The 15,941-nt window shown below is 43.5% G+C and overlaps 1 protein-coding gene across 1 annotated transcript; it reads right to left on the bottom strand.

Moving 5' to 3' along the window:
- Window positions 1–851: 851 nt before the first annotated feature.
- LOC142784011 (uncharacterized) lies at window positions 852–15,594 on the bottom strand. Its single transcript, XM_075882625.1, has 5 exons — window positions 15,237–15,594; window positions 10,221–10,283; window positions 7,983–8,071; window positions 4,673–4,832; window positions 852–4,575 (listed from the first exon to the last, which is right to left on the bottom strand). The coding sequence occupies exons 2-5, from the start codon at window positions 10,222–10,224 to the stop codon at window positions 4,313–4,315; spliced, it is 516 nt and encodes a 171-aa protein (XP_075738740.1). The 5' UTR covers window positions 10,225–10,283; window positions 15,237–15,594; the 3' UTR covers window positions 852–4,312.
- Window positions 15,595–15,941: the final 347 nt, after the last annotated feature.

Here is a 15,941-nt window from a genome sequence, read left to right as displayed (position 1 = left end):
TTCGCTGTCACATTAGATATCGCAGTTTCCGACTTGTAATGCTGAAAATCACTGCATCTAACTAGCTAACATTGTTTAATGCGGTTTTATGATGCTTTTGTATCTAAAAACGCTCTGTTACACTGTTTCGTTCACAATTACGATATTTGCAAAACCTCACAGTTTTTCACCAACTTTGTACAATACAGATCGCTGTATATCGCTAAATGACAACGTTCTTTAAGGTTTCACGATGCTTGCATGCGCTTTCTCGAGAATATCACACTATAGCAGTTTCACACTTCTAACGGTACGAGACGCAGTATCTGGCTAGTTCACGCCGTTTTGTGTGCTTTCACAATATGTCACGGATCGCAGTTTCGTACTCGCAACAAAACAACACTATCTCGTTAGTTGACGTCGCTTTTGGTGGTTTCACGACGCTACCTAGCTTAAACCTCAACCTAACCTAACCTTCGCACTTCTATCGTTAGAAAACGTTTTACTCGCTACAATACGATGCTTTCTGCAACATTACGACGGTTTCATGCGCTTTCACATAAATATTGCAGTTACCGACTTGTAATGTTGAAAAACACTGCATCTCAAAAGCTGACATTGTTTAATGCTGTTTTATGACGCTTCATAACTTAACCTAACCTAACATTCGCATTGTATCTAAAAGCGCTCTGTTACACTGTCTCGTTCACAAATACGGTATTTGCATGACTTCGAAGTTTTTCACCAACTTAGTAAAGTACTGAATGCTGTATCTCACTAAATGACATCGTTATTTAGGGTTTCACGATGCTCGCGTGCGCTTTCAGAAGAATAACACAATATAGCAGTTTCGCACATGTAACGGTACAAGACGCAGTATCTGGCTAGTTCATGCCGTTTTGTGTGCTTTCACAATATGTCACGTATCGCAGTTTCGTACTCGCAACAAACCAACACTATCTCGTTAGATGACGTCGCTTTTGGTGGTTTCACGACGCTACCTAGCTTAAACCTCAACCTAACCTAACCTTCGCACTTCTATCGTTAGAAAATGTTTTACTCGCTACAATACGATGCTTTCTGCAACATTACGGCGGTTTTATGCGCTTTCACATTAGATATCGCATTTTCCGACTTGTAATGGTGAAAAACACTGCATCTCAATAGCTGACATTGTTTAATGCGGTTTTATGACGCTTCATAACTTAACCTAACCTAACCTTCGCACTTGTATCTAAAAACGCTCTGTTACACTGTCTCGTTCTCAATTACGGTATTTGCATGACTTCATAGTATTTCAGCAACTTATTACAGTACTGAACGCTGTATCTCGCTAAATGACATCATTATTTAGGGTTTCCCGATGCTTGCATGCGCTTTCACGAGAATATCAATGTAGCAGTTTCGCACTGTAACGGTACGAGACGCAGTATCTACCTAGTTCACGCCATTTTGTGTGCTTTCACAATATGTCACGTATCGCCGTTTCGTACTGGCAACAAACCAACACTATGTCGTTAGATGACGTCGTTTTTGGTGGTTTCACGATGCTACCTAGCTTAAACTAACATAACTCAACCTAACGTAACCTTCGCGCTTCTAGCGTTATAAAACGTTTCACTCGCTACTTTACAATGATTTCTGCTACATTACGACGGTTTCATGCGCTTTCACATTAGATATCGCAGTTTCCTACTTGTAATGGTGAAAAACACTGCATCTCAATAGCTGACATCGTTTAATGCGGTTTTATGACGCTTCATAACTTAACCTAACCTAACCTTCGCACTTGTATCTAAAACACTCTGTTACACTGTTTCGTTCACAATTACGATATTTGCAAGGCCTCACAGTTTTTCACCAACTTTGTACAATACAGATCGCTGTATCTCGCTAAATGACATCGTTATTTAGGGTTTCACGATGCTTGCATGCGCTTTCACAAGAATATCACAATATAGCAGTGTCGCACTTGTAACGGTACGAGACGCAGTATCTACCTAGTTCACGCCGTTTTGTGTGCTTTCACAATATGTCACGTAACGCAGTTTCGTACTCGCAACAAAACAACACTATCTCGTTAGATGACGTTGTTTTTGGTGGTTTCACGATGCTACCTAGCTTAAACTAACATAACTCAACCTAACCTAACCTTCGCACCTCTAGCGTTAGAAAACGTTTTACTTGCTACTTTACAATGATTTCTGCAACATTACGACGGTTTCATGCGCTTTGACATTAGATATCGCAGTTTTCTACTTGTAATGATGAAAAACACTGCATCTCAATAGCTGACATCGTTTAATGCGGTTTTATGACACTTAATAACTTAACCTAACCTAACATTCGCACTTGTTTCTAAAAACGCTCTGTTACACTGTTTTGTTCACAATTACGTTATTTGCATGACCTCACAGTTTTTCACCAACTTAATACCGTACAGAACACTGTACCTCGCTAAAAGACATCGTTTTTTAATGTTTCACGATGCCTGCATGCGCTTTCACGAGAATATCACAATATAGCAGTTTCGCACTTGCAACGGTACGAGACGCAGTATATGGCTAGTTCATGCCGTTTTGTGTGCTTTCACAATATGTCACGTATCGCAGTTTCATACTCGCAACAAAACAACACTATCTCGTTAGATGACGTCACTTTTGGTGGTTTCACGATGCTACCTAGCTTAAACTAACATAACTCAACCTAACCTAACCTTCGCACCTCTAACGTTAGAAAACGTTTTACTCGCTACTTTACAATGATTTCTGCAACATTACGACAGTTTCATGCGCTTTCACATTAGATATCGCAGTTTCCTACTTGTAATGATGAAAAACACTGCATCTCAATAGCTGACATCGTTTAATGCGGTTTTATGACGCTTCATAACTTAACCTAACCTAACCTTCGCACTTGTATCTAAAAACGCTCTGTTACACTGTCTTGTTCTCAAATACGGTATTTGCAAGACTTCACAGTTTTTCAGCAACTTAGTACAGTACTGAATGCTGTATCTCGCTAAATGGCATCGTTATTTAAGGTTTCACGATGCTCCATGCCCTTTCACGAGAATAACACAATATAGCAGTTTCCCACATGTAACGGTACAACACGCAGTATCTGGCTAGTTCATGCCGTTTTGTGTGCTTTCACAATATTTCACCTATCGCAGTTTCGTACTCGCAACAAAACAACACTATCTCGTTAGAAGACGTCGTTTTTGGTGATTTCAAGACGCTACCTAGCTTAAACCTCAACCTAACCTAACTTTCGCAATTCTATCGCTATAAAACGTTTTACTCGCTGCATTACAATGCTTTCTGCAACATTACGACGATTTCATTCGCTTTCACATTAGATATCGCACTTTCCGGTTTTTAATGCTGACCCAGGCAGCACGCCGCCGTTGGACCAATCTTGGACCAACATCGGCTAACATCGGCACCGACGTCGGGCCGACGTCGGAAGTGCAACTTCTTCCAATGTCAGGCCGACGTTTAAGCCAATGATGGGCCGACGTTTTGCCGATGTTTTAGCCAGTATGCAACCAACATCGGGCCGATGAAGGCCCATCGTAATGCCAACAAAGCTGCCTATGTTCGGCCAACATTGGGCCATATTTCAGCCAATCACATGCCATTTTTACGCCGATGTTTGCTGCACGACGAATATTGGCTACGGATGTACGACCGACATTGGACCAATCCAGGGCTACATTGCAGCCAATCAAATGCCGTTATTACACCGATGTTTCCTGCACGACGAATATTGGCTACTGATTGGCTTGCCATTATGTAACCATTATTAGTAGGGAATTTTTCTTACCGGAAGATTTAAACAATATGTCTCGATGACCCGCTCTTGTAGCTTTGCAGCCCTGTATACTTGGGGCAACAGAAAATTGAATGCTGAGAACTGAAAGCAGTTACTTAATCTATTTCATCTTTTATACCTCATTCCCTTTGCTAACACTAGAAGTGTAGTTTATTCTTTTACCAATTTATCTTTTGCAATAGCGAGTGCTTTATTTGGTACTGGTATTTGGTACAGCAGATCGAAAAATTCGTTAGGAAGTAAATGTTGAAAGCGTATGTCCCCCACTTGCAATCCCCACATATGTCCCCCACATGGTAATCGAGAATATTATAGTTTAGAGCATTTTTTGTAACTAAGACATGGTGATGGTGCTTCCGAATCAGCATAAGGTAGCCGAACAGTGCACCACCGACAGTCTGCAGACTATTTATTCTTTGTTGTTTTTTTATTTATTTGGTACAACAAAAAATGTATACATTGAAAAGTATATATACACAACTAAAAAAGGCCCGCTCTACTGCAGGTCAGGTTGCGTTGGGGGCACAGTGACAGTGGTGCTGTCAAGGCCCTGGCTGCTGTGGCTGGGCAGGAAGCCAGCTGCCGCGAGCAGCCGATAATCTGCACTCTGAGAGTGGGGATCATCGGGCTGCTCCACAACAAATGCTTCTCTGAAGCGCCGCTTCCTGCCCCCACAGCGATCACCAGACCCTGGCAGCCACCTCTTAATAAAGTTGAGGGCCTCCGCCTGGTCGCACCCTGCTTTTTGGCAGATGACATCTGCATACAAGAACAGAAATACCATAGTACACATGAAGCACTGCAGTACAGAGAATACACAAGGGTACACACACATAAAGCAATGAACAAGTCTAACCTGTCACTAATCTACAGAGCCTCAGGTTCGCAAAGGCCCTTTTCCCTTTTCTGCCATGAAGGCTGTACAGCACTTGCACGTCATGTGCCAATACAGCCTTCATGGCATTCACACCAATTTCTCGGAGGCCACGTCCCCCAATCTGCAGGAGGTGCTTGCGCTGTAAAAAAATGCAAGAAACATAGATGGGGTAAACGCAACAGCACATCGAAATGTTTTCATGATAAAAATCTGCAAGAAGAGGACACTGAAAACAACAACTTGAATTTTTGGGCTTCACAACATTTCATTGTTTTTTTACGCTAACTTCAACTCACTTGACCTAAAATGGTTTCCACATCAGCCCTCTCACACTCAGTGTGAGAACCTTTCAGAGTCCTTCTCTGAATGCAGTTTCGCTGTTATGAAATCAAATACAACACTGTTATAACCCTTAATAAATATTGATTCTAGCTATGAAATAGTATAATTACTTTGTACAGTGCTCAAATTCCAATACACGTTTCTTCGAGGTTACAATGCCTTTGCCTGAATGTTGACCAGGAGTAGCTTCTACAGGTGAAAAACGATAAAATATGTGGAATTCAAAAAGAAGCTAGGACATGTTTTTAATCAATGCATTGTAAGCAGAGCACAACAAGATAAATGAACATGATCAAGGCGTACTAAGAGGCAACCTTAGAGCGACCAAATCTTGGTCATAGATGAAACCGATAGAAAAATAAAGGTCGCACTAGATGGTCGCACCATTTGCTGTTTATATTTTTCTGTGATAGCCAACAAAGAGGCATGTCGCTATAGAAATTTCATCACAATAAACAAAGGTGCATTTTTCTTCACACTGCGAAATTGGGTGCATGTTAGATTTTTAAAAAAGTAAGCAATCGGCTAACACAAGGCAGGGTGAACTGTAGCTCAAAGTAGAGAGAGCCGCAGCGGACACGAAATAGGGTGATAAATGAACAAAATTACTGAATGTCTGTTTTAAGCAGGCTATTGCTAGTCACTGGCCATCAAACACACGATGCCGCCTACATTGTCTGCTAGCTTAGGACAGTTCACTCGGACTTCACAGACTATAGTAAATACAGTCGAATCTCATTAATTCCAACACACTTAATTCGAACTGACGCTGTGGTCCTATCAAAGCTATACCACGCTCCGAAAATGCTCTCAGCACCCCGCCCAATCCTGCGGTGGCACTTCAGACACCTCAGCGCTGTGCTTGAAGAAGAAAATGAAGAAAAGGAAAGAAAAGACTGCGGTGGAATGTTTGCCAAATGCCAATCTGCGACATTCCTGTGCCCCGCTTCGACTTTTTCCGTCCCTGCCACGTAGAGACCCTTCTCTTCTTAACACTGCGCATGAAGAGAAAGAGGGGAAAGAAGCTGTCGCAGAGAGTTGGCTCTCTCATGCCGATCTGCAACGCGCCGGTGTCACGCTTCCCTGTTTTTCGTTCCTGCTATGTAGAGACTCTTCTTCTTTCAACACCGCGCATGAAGAGAGAAAAAAAAAGCTGCCGCGGAGTGTTTCTTTCTCGAATGCCGATCTGCTTTTCTCCAGGTGGAGACGCTCCTCCATTCTCATCATGTGCTGGCCACACTCCGGCTACAGCGCAGATGGTAACAGTGGAAACACAGTTGTCTTCGAAGAGTGTCAGCACTGGACATTGCCGCGCGCAACTTCTTTTACCAGGAGAATACTGAAGCCGAAGTACAAATGCTTTGCAAACTGCACGCAAAACTTGTTGACTCGTTGCAAGGCCATCGTGTACAGACATGTATTGACTACTTTAATTAATGACGGATGTCCTGTAATTTGTGAATAAAACTTCCCCATGCACATGCATCACTGCATGGTGAGCCCTCCGCTCTTTACCGTATTTACTCTATTCTACCGCGCCCTCGATTGTAACGCGCGCCCAATTTCCACGACAAAAAAAAAACTAAGACATCGGTTGCAACGCGCACACTTTTTTCTCGTTGGCCCGCTTGATCACACCACTCGCGAAAACGACTCTTTTTGAGAGCCTCTTCCGTTTAAATATGAAGTACGGGGGAAGCTTATGCCTATCTGACGTGCAACAGAGCATCGCTGTCACACTAGTTTTACCGTGGCCCGATGTCAGTACACAAACTTGCTTCGCCCCCTTCTCCTAGACGGTTGTGGTGCCAGGCATGTCGAAGTAAAGAGGCGTGTGATCGGCATTCCCGATTTGCCCAAGCAGGTAGCCGTTGTTGTGCCACAAGTTTAGAAGGAACCTCTGAAGACTCTGAAGCTTTTCTTCGTACTCCTCCGGCAACTTCCGGCATATGCCCGTTCGCCTTCGGTGGGAAAAGCCTTTTCTCTTCATAAAGTTCGTTAGCCAGCACCTGCTCGCTTTAAAATGGCTCTGCATTAGCCCTTTTTCTAAGGCTAACTGCATAGCCTGCACTTGGAGCAGTTCAGTCGTCACGGGCCGCTGTGCCGCTCACTGCTTAATCACATACTCGCCGAGCAGCTCTTCAATTTGTGGAAACCGACCCTGCTGTGGTCCACTGAAGCCTTGGCGTGAATCTTTGCTGTCGAAAATATTCTGCTTTTGTTTCCGCCAGTCCCGCACGCACGTTTGAGGAACTCCGAATGACCGCGATGCGGCCCGATTTCTGTCCGTTCCGGCACACGCGACGACTTTTCTTTTAGAAGCAGCATTGTGGTGCACTCGTCGAGTTTTTGGAGTCGGCCCTACCATGCCGTCGGTGCTAATGTACTACAAGATGACGAACTCCTCAGCACACATATGAAGTGCCGCGCATGGGAAACATATAGAAATGACCGACGCGCCATGCCGACGCACGTAGGGGGCGGCCATTTTGTAAGTGACGATGGCAATAGAATGACCATATTCATTTTTTTTGTACTCAATTCTAACGCACATGCGATTTATGAACTCTCTTAACCGGAAAAAAGGTGCGTGTTAGATTCAAGTAATTACGGTAACTTTCATTATTTTGAACTTCTTTTAATTTGAACAAATTTTCTGGCCTCTTTGAGTACGAATTATTCATATTCGACTGTAGTACAGTGGCTCATGAGATAACCTGACTAGTTTGTTTCCCGAAACACAGTATCTTAAAGCAGTACTAAATTTCTGCATGTTACATAGGCATATTAAAAATCAAGAAATATACACCAAAGCCGCAGCCACAGCTTTACTCTGCACAGCTGCCTCTGCTGCCTCCACTTCTCCAATTGTACCAGCAGCCAGCCGGGGAAGGTCAGAGGGGCGCTGTGCTGGCTGGGCGTGCAGAGGCACGGACAAGAGCCGTACCTTGTGCTTCAGCTGTCGCACCTCCTGCAGAACCTCTCTTTGTTGCTGCCGGATGCCAAGTTGGATCCGCAGGATCCGTAGCAATAGAGCTGAAACATACAAGAGTACATACCATATTTACTCGCACAATTTGCATCCTCACATAATTTGCTCACCAGTATAATTAGCCAGCCTGCTTTACTACAAGAAACTTTTTGCTCGCATACTTTGCCCTCCCCAACCAGCCCGAGCCACCTTGCCAGCACACACAAAGACACATTTGACTTCATGATGCTCTGGTCAGGCACATCTCTTGTCGAGCAGGCGAGTGCAGTCTTACACAAAATGGACTGAGTGCAAGGTCCCTTCTTCCATGAACTTTTATGCTTTCCCTAGAATATCGAACTTGAAAACTGAAACCTGTTTATGTGTAGTCCGAAATGCCTAAAGGTTTGCCTCCTATCTTCCCACCTCTTCCATGGCAAGAATGTATTCCCGAGACACAGCACAGATTTTGAACGCGTGCAAGGACCTGTCACATCAACTAGATGAGGCAGGTTTTCGCACTCATTTTTTTCGGTTTCGCCATCTGGTCATTGCACTTTTACTGTTCCTTGTGATAGGCTACAATAATTATATACGAGGCAGATTGCTGTTATAAGGCTTACCGAAGAAAACTGAAACCGTGCTACCGCTAAGCACATCAGCGTGGAGTTCTTCGACATGCAATATTCAGTATGGGAGCCAGCAGAAGAGTGCGTTGAATAAGACTTAGCATAGAAGCTTGGGTGTGTTGGTTAGATATCGGAGGGAACACAACGCAATGGAAGACTGGGACAAGGAATGGACACACACACACATGAAGGGCGACACACACAGCACTGTGTTGGCATCGCGCTTCCTTGTCTGCATCTTACTTTACGTTGAATTCCCGACAATTATTGGAGAGTACTTATGTTCTCTGGTATAACCCTGTCGTGGGAACTGGTTTTTGTGAGCACTGTTCGGAAGAACTTCAAGAAAATGGGGGCATTTGAACAGGCTTAGCAAACAAAATGACAATCCGCTTTGAGACAGCTGTGACAGCGCCTGCAACATATATTCCCAGTTGAGCTTTTAGGCCAGCGATTCCTACTAGCTTCGCACATGACCGGATTGACAAAAAAAGTACACATAATACGCGAGTATATACCGCATTTGACTCTGTAGCTTTGATGAACCAGACAGATACACAAATTTATCAAAAACTCCATTGATTCTGTTGCAAAATTATTCAACAAACAAATTGCGATGTTATCCATGTTACTATACGATTATGGCACTTTACCATTGCAGCTTTCCAGGAGGCACACATAGTGCAGCGTTAGTTCACCACTCGCAGTTAATTGTATGCAGTAGGTTGCTCACAGCACCTGACTGCATGCAATGGTGAACATCTTGCATGCTTGCACCGCTGTTTCAGCATGCTGGCTGCTTCCCATACGGCCATCAATTGATGTTCACAAAATTGGGAAGATGAAGAAAGACTACACAGTGCCCTCTGGCCACCCTATACCCCAAACCTCCAGCCAACAAACAAACAAAAGAAACAGAAGTATGCAAATGAATATTATTCCTAATGCAGCTGGAATGGAGTGTAGTTTTCAGCAATTCTGTGTGTTAAGTCAATATGGAGTGAGTTAACTCCATAAAGTAGCTTTTCTCATAACACTGTTCACTCTATTGTAACACAAGGAGTGACTTCATAGCATCTAGAAGGAAAAAAATAGAATCTTCAGTATTTGATAGAAATGTGAGGCTCTACCTTAAAACAACAATAATCTGGAAAAAGAACTCATTACATTTGAAAAAAAAGGTAGCACAGTTGATCCCCTTTACAAGAGACACTGATGTAACAGACAAACGGGGATAAGAGGCACCAGTGTGCAGGCTGACATTTGGCCCATCATGCATCAGGCACTCCGTAGATGCGCCTGTGCAGCCGGGAGCCCTGCAGTCAAGCATGCTGAGCAAGACTGTTGACCACTGTACAATGACACATTGCCACAAAATTTCAAAACTTCATTTCACAGACTTCTGCAAAAGCTTCTTACACTCTTGCATAATTTTTGCACAAGCTTCGCTCATTCTTGCGTGATTTTCGTCAGATCATATAAGTGTTGGAAGTTGTATGTCCCCAAAAACTTGCACAATACAAATAGAATACATTAAAGTCTATCACTTAATACGTGCATAGTGTAACAATGAAAGGAAACTCACGCATGGTTTGCTCCTAGCCTTCCCCGTGCGGTGCCTCCTTGAGCCTTGGAGAGCACTGTACAGCTAGAGCAAAGTAGCATCAATCCAGTATTAATGGCAGGTTAACAAGACAACAAAACTAACCCCCATATTCATAAATGCTCCCCGACTCGACTTTCACCCTTCACTTGACAGAGTTGAGCACTGTACCGCTGCTCGTTTGAAAGCGACGCTGCGCTACTCGAGAATCACAGCAGATTATTGCTGACATGCAGCAATTTTCTCTGCTTAGGAACGGCGCTCCCATCAGCCATCTCAAGTGAAGGTGAAGCGTTGAGTGGAGGGACGTTCTAGAATACGGGGGTAAGATTGGTTGCAAGAACACTACAATAGACACACTTAATTTTTACACTTCATCTATATTGTACAGCTACACACATTCTGCATCCTTATAATGCAACATATACATACAGGCTTATAAAGTAAACACTGTAGGCTTTTCAAATAACACCTACACAAAAAAATTACCCAAAAGTGGCCATGCGCAAAGTAATTTCATTTGAAACTCACAAAACTTTTGCGGTGATGGAGAATAAATAAGACAGGTTACGCTTGGAGGCACATGAGACCTTCCCAGCTTTCATAAAGTACAAAAAACAATATGGTATGTGTGTGTGTATGTACGCATGAAGCTTCAGCCTTTACATACGGTTTCTTGAAAGAATCGACTATGAATTTTATGGCACCTGTGTCCTTCAGCGCAATTGAAAGCCTGCTGATCAGTGTGTGCAATTGTGGAATAGTTACATGGAAAATGGCGTGAAACACCTAAAATCAAATTTTTCTGGCTAGGAAATATGCAGCTGTGTATACACAACACATGCTGCAAACAGTGGAAGGTGACCAAAAGAGTGATTTGAGTGTAAGCGGCAGTATTCCGCATTCATGAACCCCACCATTTTCAACTGTTGCCCAAAAGCGGCACCACTTCAGCGTGCTACTTTTTTTTTACATCATAAACAGCACGGAATACAGCGAGGATGAAAACAACATGTGCAATTAAATTTTGAGCACTATTTATGGTGCGCATGATTGATTGATTGTTGATATGTGGGGTTTAACGTCCCAAAACCACCACATGATTATGATAGACGCCGTAGTGGAGGGCTCCGGAAATTTAGACCACCTGGGGTTCTTTAACGTGCACCTAAATCTGAGCACACGGGCCTACAACATTCCCGCCTCTATCGGAAATGCAGCCGCCGCAGCCGGGATTCGAACCCGCGCCCTGCGGGTCAGCAGCCGAGTACCTTAGCCATTAGACCACCGCGGCGGGGATGGTGCGCATGAAAAAAAAAAGCCTTTGTACAACGACGAATTCATAATTTGCCTTCACGGACCTTCTGTTAGGCTGCACCACATACAGATTTTTTGTGGCTTTCAAAATAGATTTGAAAAAAAAATAATAACCGTGTTTACTCTCGTCATGAGCGCACTCACTAAGTCACCCTCATTTCAGTCGCCAAAATTTTGAATTTTTTTTTCATCCACATATTAAACACACACCTTACGTTCATCCGCTGAAGTCCCACGGGCTCCCCCCCCCCCTTGCCACCTTCGCTCGCTGCCACGTGCCATTTTATTTTTGTTTCTATTTGTTCACGGAACGTCCACTGTCTTTTTTAATTATCCCTTGTAACATATGTGGCATTATCTTGTTCCCGAGGTGCCACAGGTGCTCTGCTATGTAGATGCACCATTAAACTAGTATTTTTGATCAACTGTGCATTTCTGATGTTTACCTTGCAAGTACGTAAAACTGGCATGCTTCTTGATCTACGATACACATGTGGCTTGTCTCACTTTGAAGGAAAAGTTAGCATACAATGGGGTAAATGCTTAGAATTTGAAATATTGAGGCAGCAGCACACCGGAGATGATCATATGGCAAAGAAACAAGTGCTGCCTTATTACTGGCAAGTTGTCACTTATATGTACAAATAAATTTTGCGAGCTAAAAAAAGTACAAAAGCACAGCGAGGCTATGATGTGGTTCAACCTGTGGATTTGCTTCATTTATCACGCCATATGATGAAGCTTCCTTTGGTAAAACTGCTCAGATAAGAAAAAAAGTTTGCTGTCCAATACAGAAACTATACAAAGTGTGCATGTGCATCTCGCAGCGCCTTTTCGTCACTTCCGAAATGCGCCACCAACACGCCCGGGCACCAACCGAATCTATCGCATACAACTGCCATGTTGTCTCCTCGTGCTTGCAAACGTTTAGTTTTGCCTCACGATGCAAGTTTGAGAATTTATGAGCTGCTAGTGAGGCAAGTTGATTTAGTAGTCCACGCAGAGGGAGCAGAGCTTAGGGTGTTTCTTCGCTGAAAGTTATAACCTGAAATTGAGAACGCACATTTCGATTTTCCTAAAAGTACCAGCGTATTTGGCTGGTGCAGATTAACAAAAGCTACTTGAAGAAACTTTGCAATATTTGCATCTTCAGGTGCAACTTCATTACGGGTAAGTGCCATAGCCAAGTATTTACCTGCAAACAGATATAGCTTACCAAGATACTGTACATACAAACTTGTCCGCAGTTAAAATCATGATGGCGAGGAAGGCGGTTAAAATCGTGGTGGCGATCGCGGAGATTCGGTATTGCATTGAAAAAAACTATAAAAAATGGGAAACAATATAAGTTCACTTTGAAGTATAGCCGATTGGGCGTCAGGATTTTTTTTAATTAGTCAATTAATTCTATACATGGTCTCTATCATGTTCAGTGACTCCACTGTACATTAGCGTACAACAAAAGCAAAATACAAAGTGATAAGTGTGTTAAAGCATACGCGAAAAATAAAGTGATAACTGGCATTACCGCGGCACACACCACGCAAAGTCGCTATCTGCCTTGTATAATATTTTCCTCGACTATTTCCACAAATTGCAATCAAAGAGGCTCAAGCTCAACATCAGCACTGTTTAAAACACTTGGGGGGGGGGGGGGGCATTGCTACTTTGGTGGCGTAGGCCGTGACAATATATTCATAATATTATATCTCTTGTAAACTTCCCTAGCTCTGCACGACTAGTTTTCGATGGGAGCAGCTGCGCTTCGCACATCCACTCTTAAAATTGCGGCTCGAGAGATTTTGAGGTTTCACTTGTTTTTGGGCCAGGCAATTTGTAGTGAAAGCAAGATAATAGGCCCTCATAGGTTGTGGCGGGCAGTCGGTGTACGCCGTGGCTGGTATATGTGTCGCACATCTTGATTATCTGGTCTTGTATCGAGTGAACGAGCGAGGCCTTCCTAATCCAATGAGCTCGTTAAAGTAAGACAACAAAAAACCACAATGCTTCCACATCGTTCACAGCAACAGATAACGAGCCCCCAACAAACCGCACTGCAGCACGTGAACTGTCGTAGGTACCCAGGGAGTTACCCGGGCATGGCGGGAGAGGGCGACAATGGCAGAAGTGACATCACAAGAACACTATGTATAAAGGGGACATTTAAAGACTTTTTTCCCATTTATAAACTTCGTGCACTGTTCTGTCACAATTTATAGCTCAGAATAGTTGTATTTTGAAAAGGGCACTAATTCATAAGCCCAATGGTTCAAGGATGGGTGCATTTAGGGGGCCCATTCTACGTTTTACTTATGCCCTTCAAGAACTTGCTTCCAGGGCCAAAGTCCTGTTTCAGAAAGAACACGCTAGTGCGTGGCCAGCAGTCCGTCAAGCATTAGTGCTGGTGAGATTTGGAAATGCAGCGCATGAGCATCCTCATCTGCTACTTCTCTGCTCATGCTCTCGGGGCTTACTTGCGAGGCACGGTCCTTCGCACTTTTCATTTTCACACTGTAAATCAACTGATACCAACTCTGCCTTCCATTATTTAATAAACCAATACTTCATGGTCACGAGGACGAGCTTAAAATGTTTGCTACATCAGACCTGAACAGCATTTTGAGTCATCGAAACTTGCTAGTTGCAGCGAGCATTATGCGAAAAATATGATGTGCTTTACGGTGACAACTTGCAAAACACTGCAGCAACGATTAAAACCATGCATTTTTTGTGCTCACAGGAAATCCCTGAAGCAGGAGGCACTGGGCTAGATAAATTGCGCAGCTAAAATACGGATGCGCTTTCCAATGCTGTCATGCGTACAGGTGGAGAAATGGCAGACAAAACTGGGCGCACCCCGATTCTATGCGCATGCGTCCCATTCACAAGCCTCGCTGCCAGTTAGCACCACATGGCTCACTGTCCATGAGCTCGCTTGTTTCCTGTAACAGTGGACCATACGGTACACCTATTTAAAAACGAGGATAGAATGTATATATTGCAGCATCTGATGAAGCCATGACGATGTGTTGCTGATGAAATCTGGAACTCTAGTTAGTACCCTTATTGTTAACCAGCCGACCGACTAGCATAAAGATTTGCGACTGAAATGATGGCATCTACACCTGCCCTTAAAGGGACACTGAACAAAGTTTTTGCCGCCGAGATTTTCAGCCAAAGCAAAAGATTGGGCCATGAAATTCATAGACAATAATAATTTCAAGCAGAAACTACGAAAACATACTGAATTAAAGAGCCTTTTACAAAATGCCGCGTCTAGCTCTTAGACACGGCGTTTTCTAAAAGGTCGCGACATTTATTTTTCAAGTTTTTTTTTGTTATTCAAGATAAATCTACGGTGCATTGTTCACAGAAAACAAAATTGCCTCGGTAAGATTTCTTTGCGAGCAGCTTACTAATTTTAAGGCAGGCGCGTTTATTCGTGAACTGAAGGATGCGAGTGATCTATCTTGCCTGCTAGTGGCTAGGCGACAAAGGCTTTACCTCATGTCCTGGTGTAGCTAAGTCACGCAAATGGAGCAGAAAATGTGCATTATCATTTATTTCACCTAAATATCACACGTATGTGACTTATTGCCGGTGACAGGTGATCAGGATGAAGTCGACAAGTTGCAAATCTGAACAAGAATTCACTCGAATGAAAAACCAACCTATACTCACGTGCACGGTGAAGTCGAACACGTCGTCCGTCAATGTTGTCGCTGATGCCCGAAGGAAAAGAGAAGAGGAAAAGCGACGGGGTCGTCTCTTTCTATAAAGTCGGCGGAACTGCCAGAACGGCCAACACAAAAGGCATCGGGTTGACATTCCTCCATCTGGGCATCAGTCGCTCCACCCGGGCATGCAGCTGCTACTGGTTCTACTACTATCCTCTTCCCCGTGCCTCTTCCCGACATTGCAGTGTTGCTGCCATACTCGCGAACCTTTTTAAATTAAAGCACGCAATCATGTATTATCGTGCGCCATACTAAACTTAAAAACAGTGCGCCGGTACATGAGATCACGAAGCGCGGTCCACGCCATCACAAGAGCAATTAGAAAAATGAAACAAAGAAAACAAAAATGTATAAAATATTTTGTCTCAATACGATCCGCAATCCAGTTTCCTGCAGCGGCTTTTGGCTCTGTATGAACGGCCAAGCCAGTGCCAAGCCAAGCTTGCGTCCCTGATCAGCTGTTTGTTTCCATCGAGAATTCAACAGTGAACTGGCAATTTGTTTAGATGATATTGGTAAAGGGCTTGAAATTGAATATTTCTCTACGTGCTACTGCTGTACTTTTTCTCTCTGTTTCCTGATCACAGTGATGAGATTGAGGAGGTTACAATTTAGAAAACAGCAAGTGCAGCTCAAGCATTGCTAGTAT

Source organism: Rhipicephalus microplus, unplaced genomic scaffold, assembly GCF_043290135.1.
Source record: "Rhipicephalus microplus isolate Deutch F79 unplaced genomic scaffold, USDA_Rmic scaffold_13, whole genome shotgun sequence".
In the NCBI taxonomy this organism is placed as follows: domain Eukaryota; kingdom Metazoa; phylum Arthropoda; class Arachnida; order Ixodida; family Ixodidae; genus Rhipicephalus; species Rhipicephalus microplus.
Note: the sequence above shows the minus strand (reverse complement) of the source record. Positions and strands in the feature narration are given on the sequence as shown.

Excerpts from the sequence above, each read along its gene's own strand:
- LOC142784011 (XM_075882625.1), bottom strand. Across the intron at positions 4,833-7,982 it reads TGCGACAGCTGAAGCACAAG|CGCAAGCACCTCCTGCAGAT; the intron begins GTACGGCTCTTG and ends ATTTTTTTACAG. Across the intron at positions 4,576-4,672 it reads GCTCTGTAGATTAGTGACAG|ATGTCATCTGCCAAAAAGCA; the intron begins GTTAGACTTGTT and ends TCTTGTATGCAG.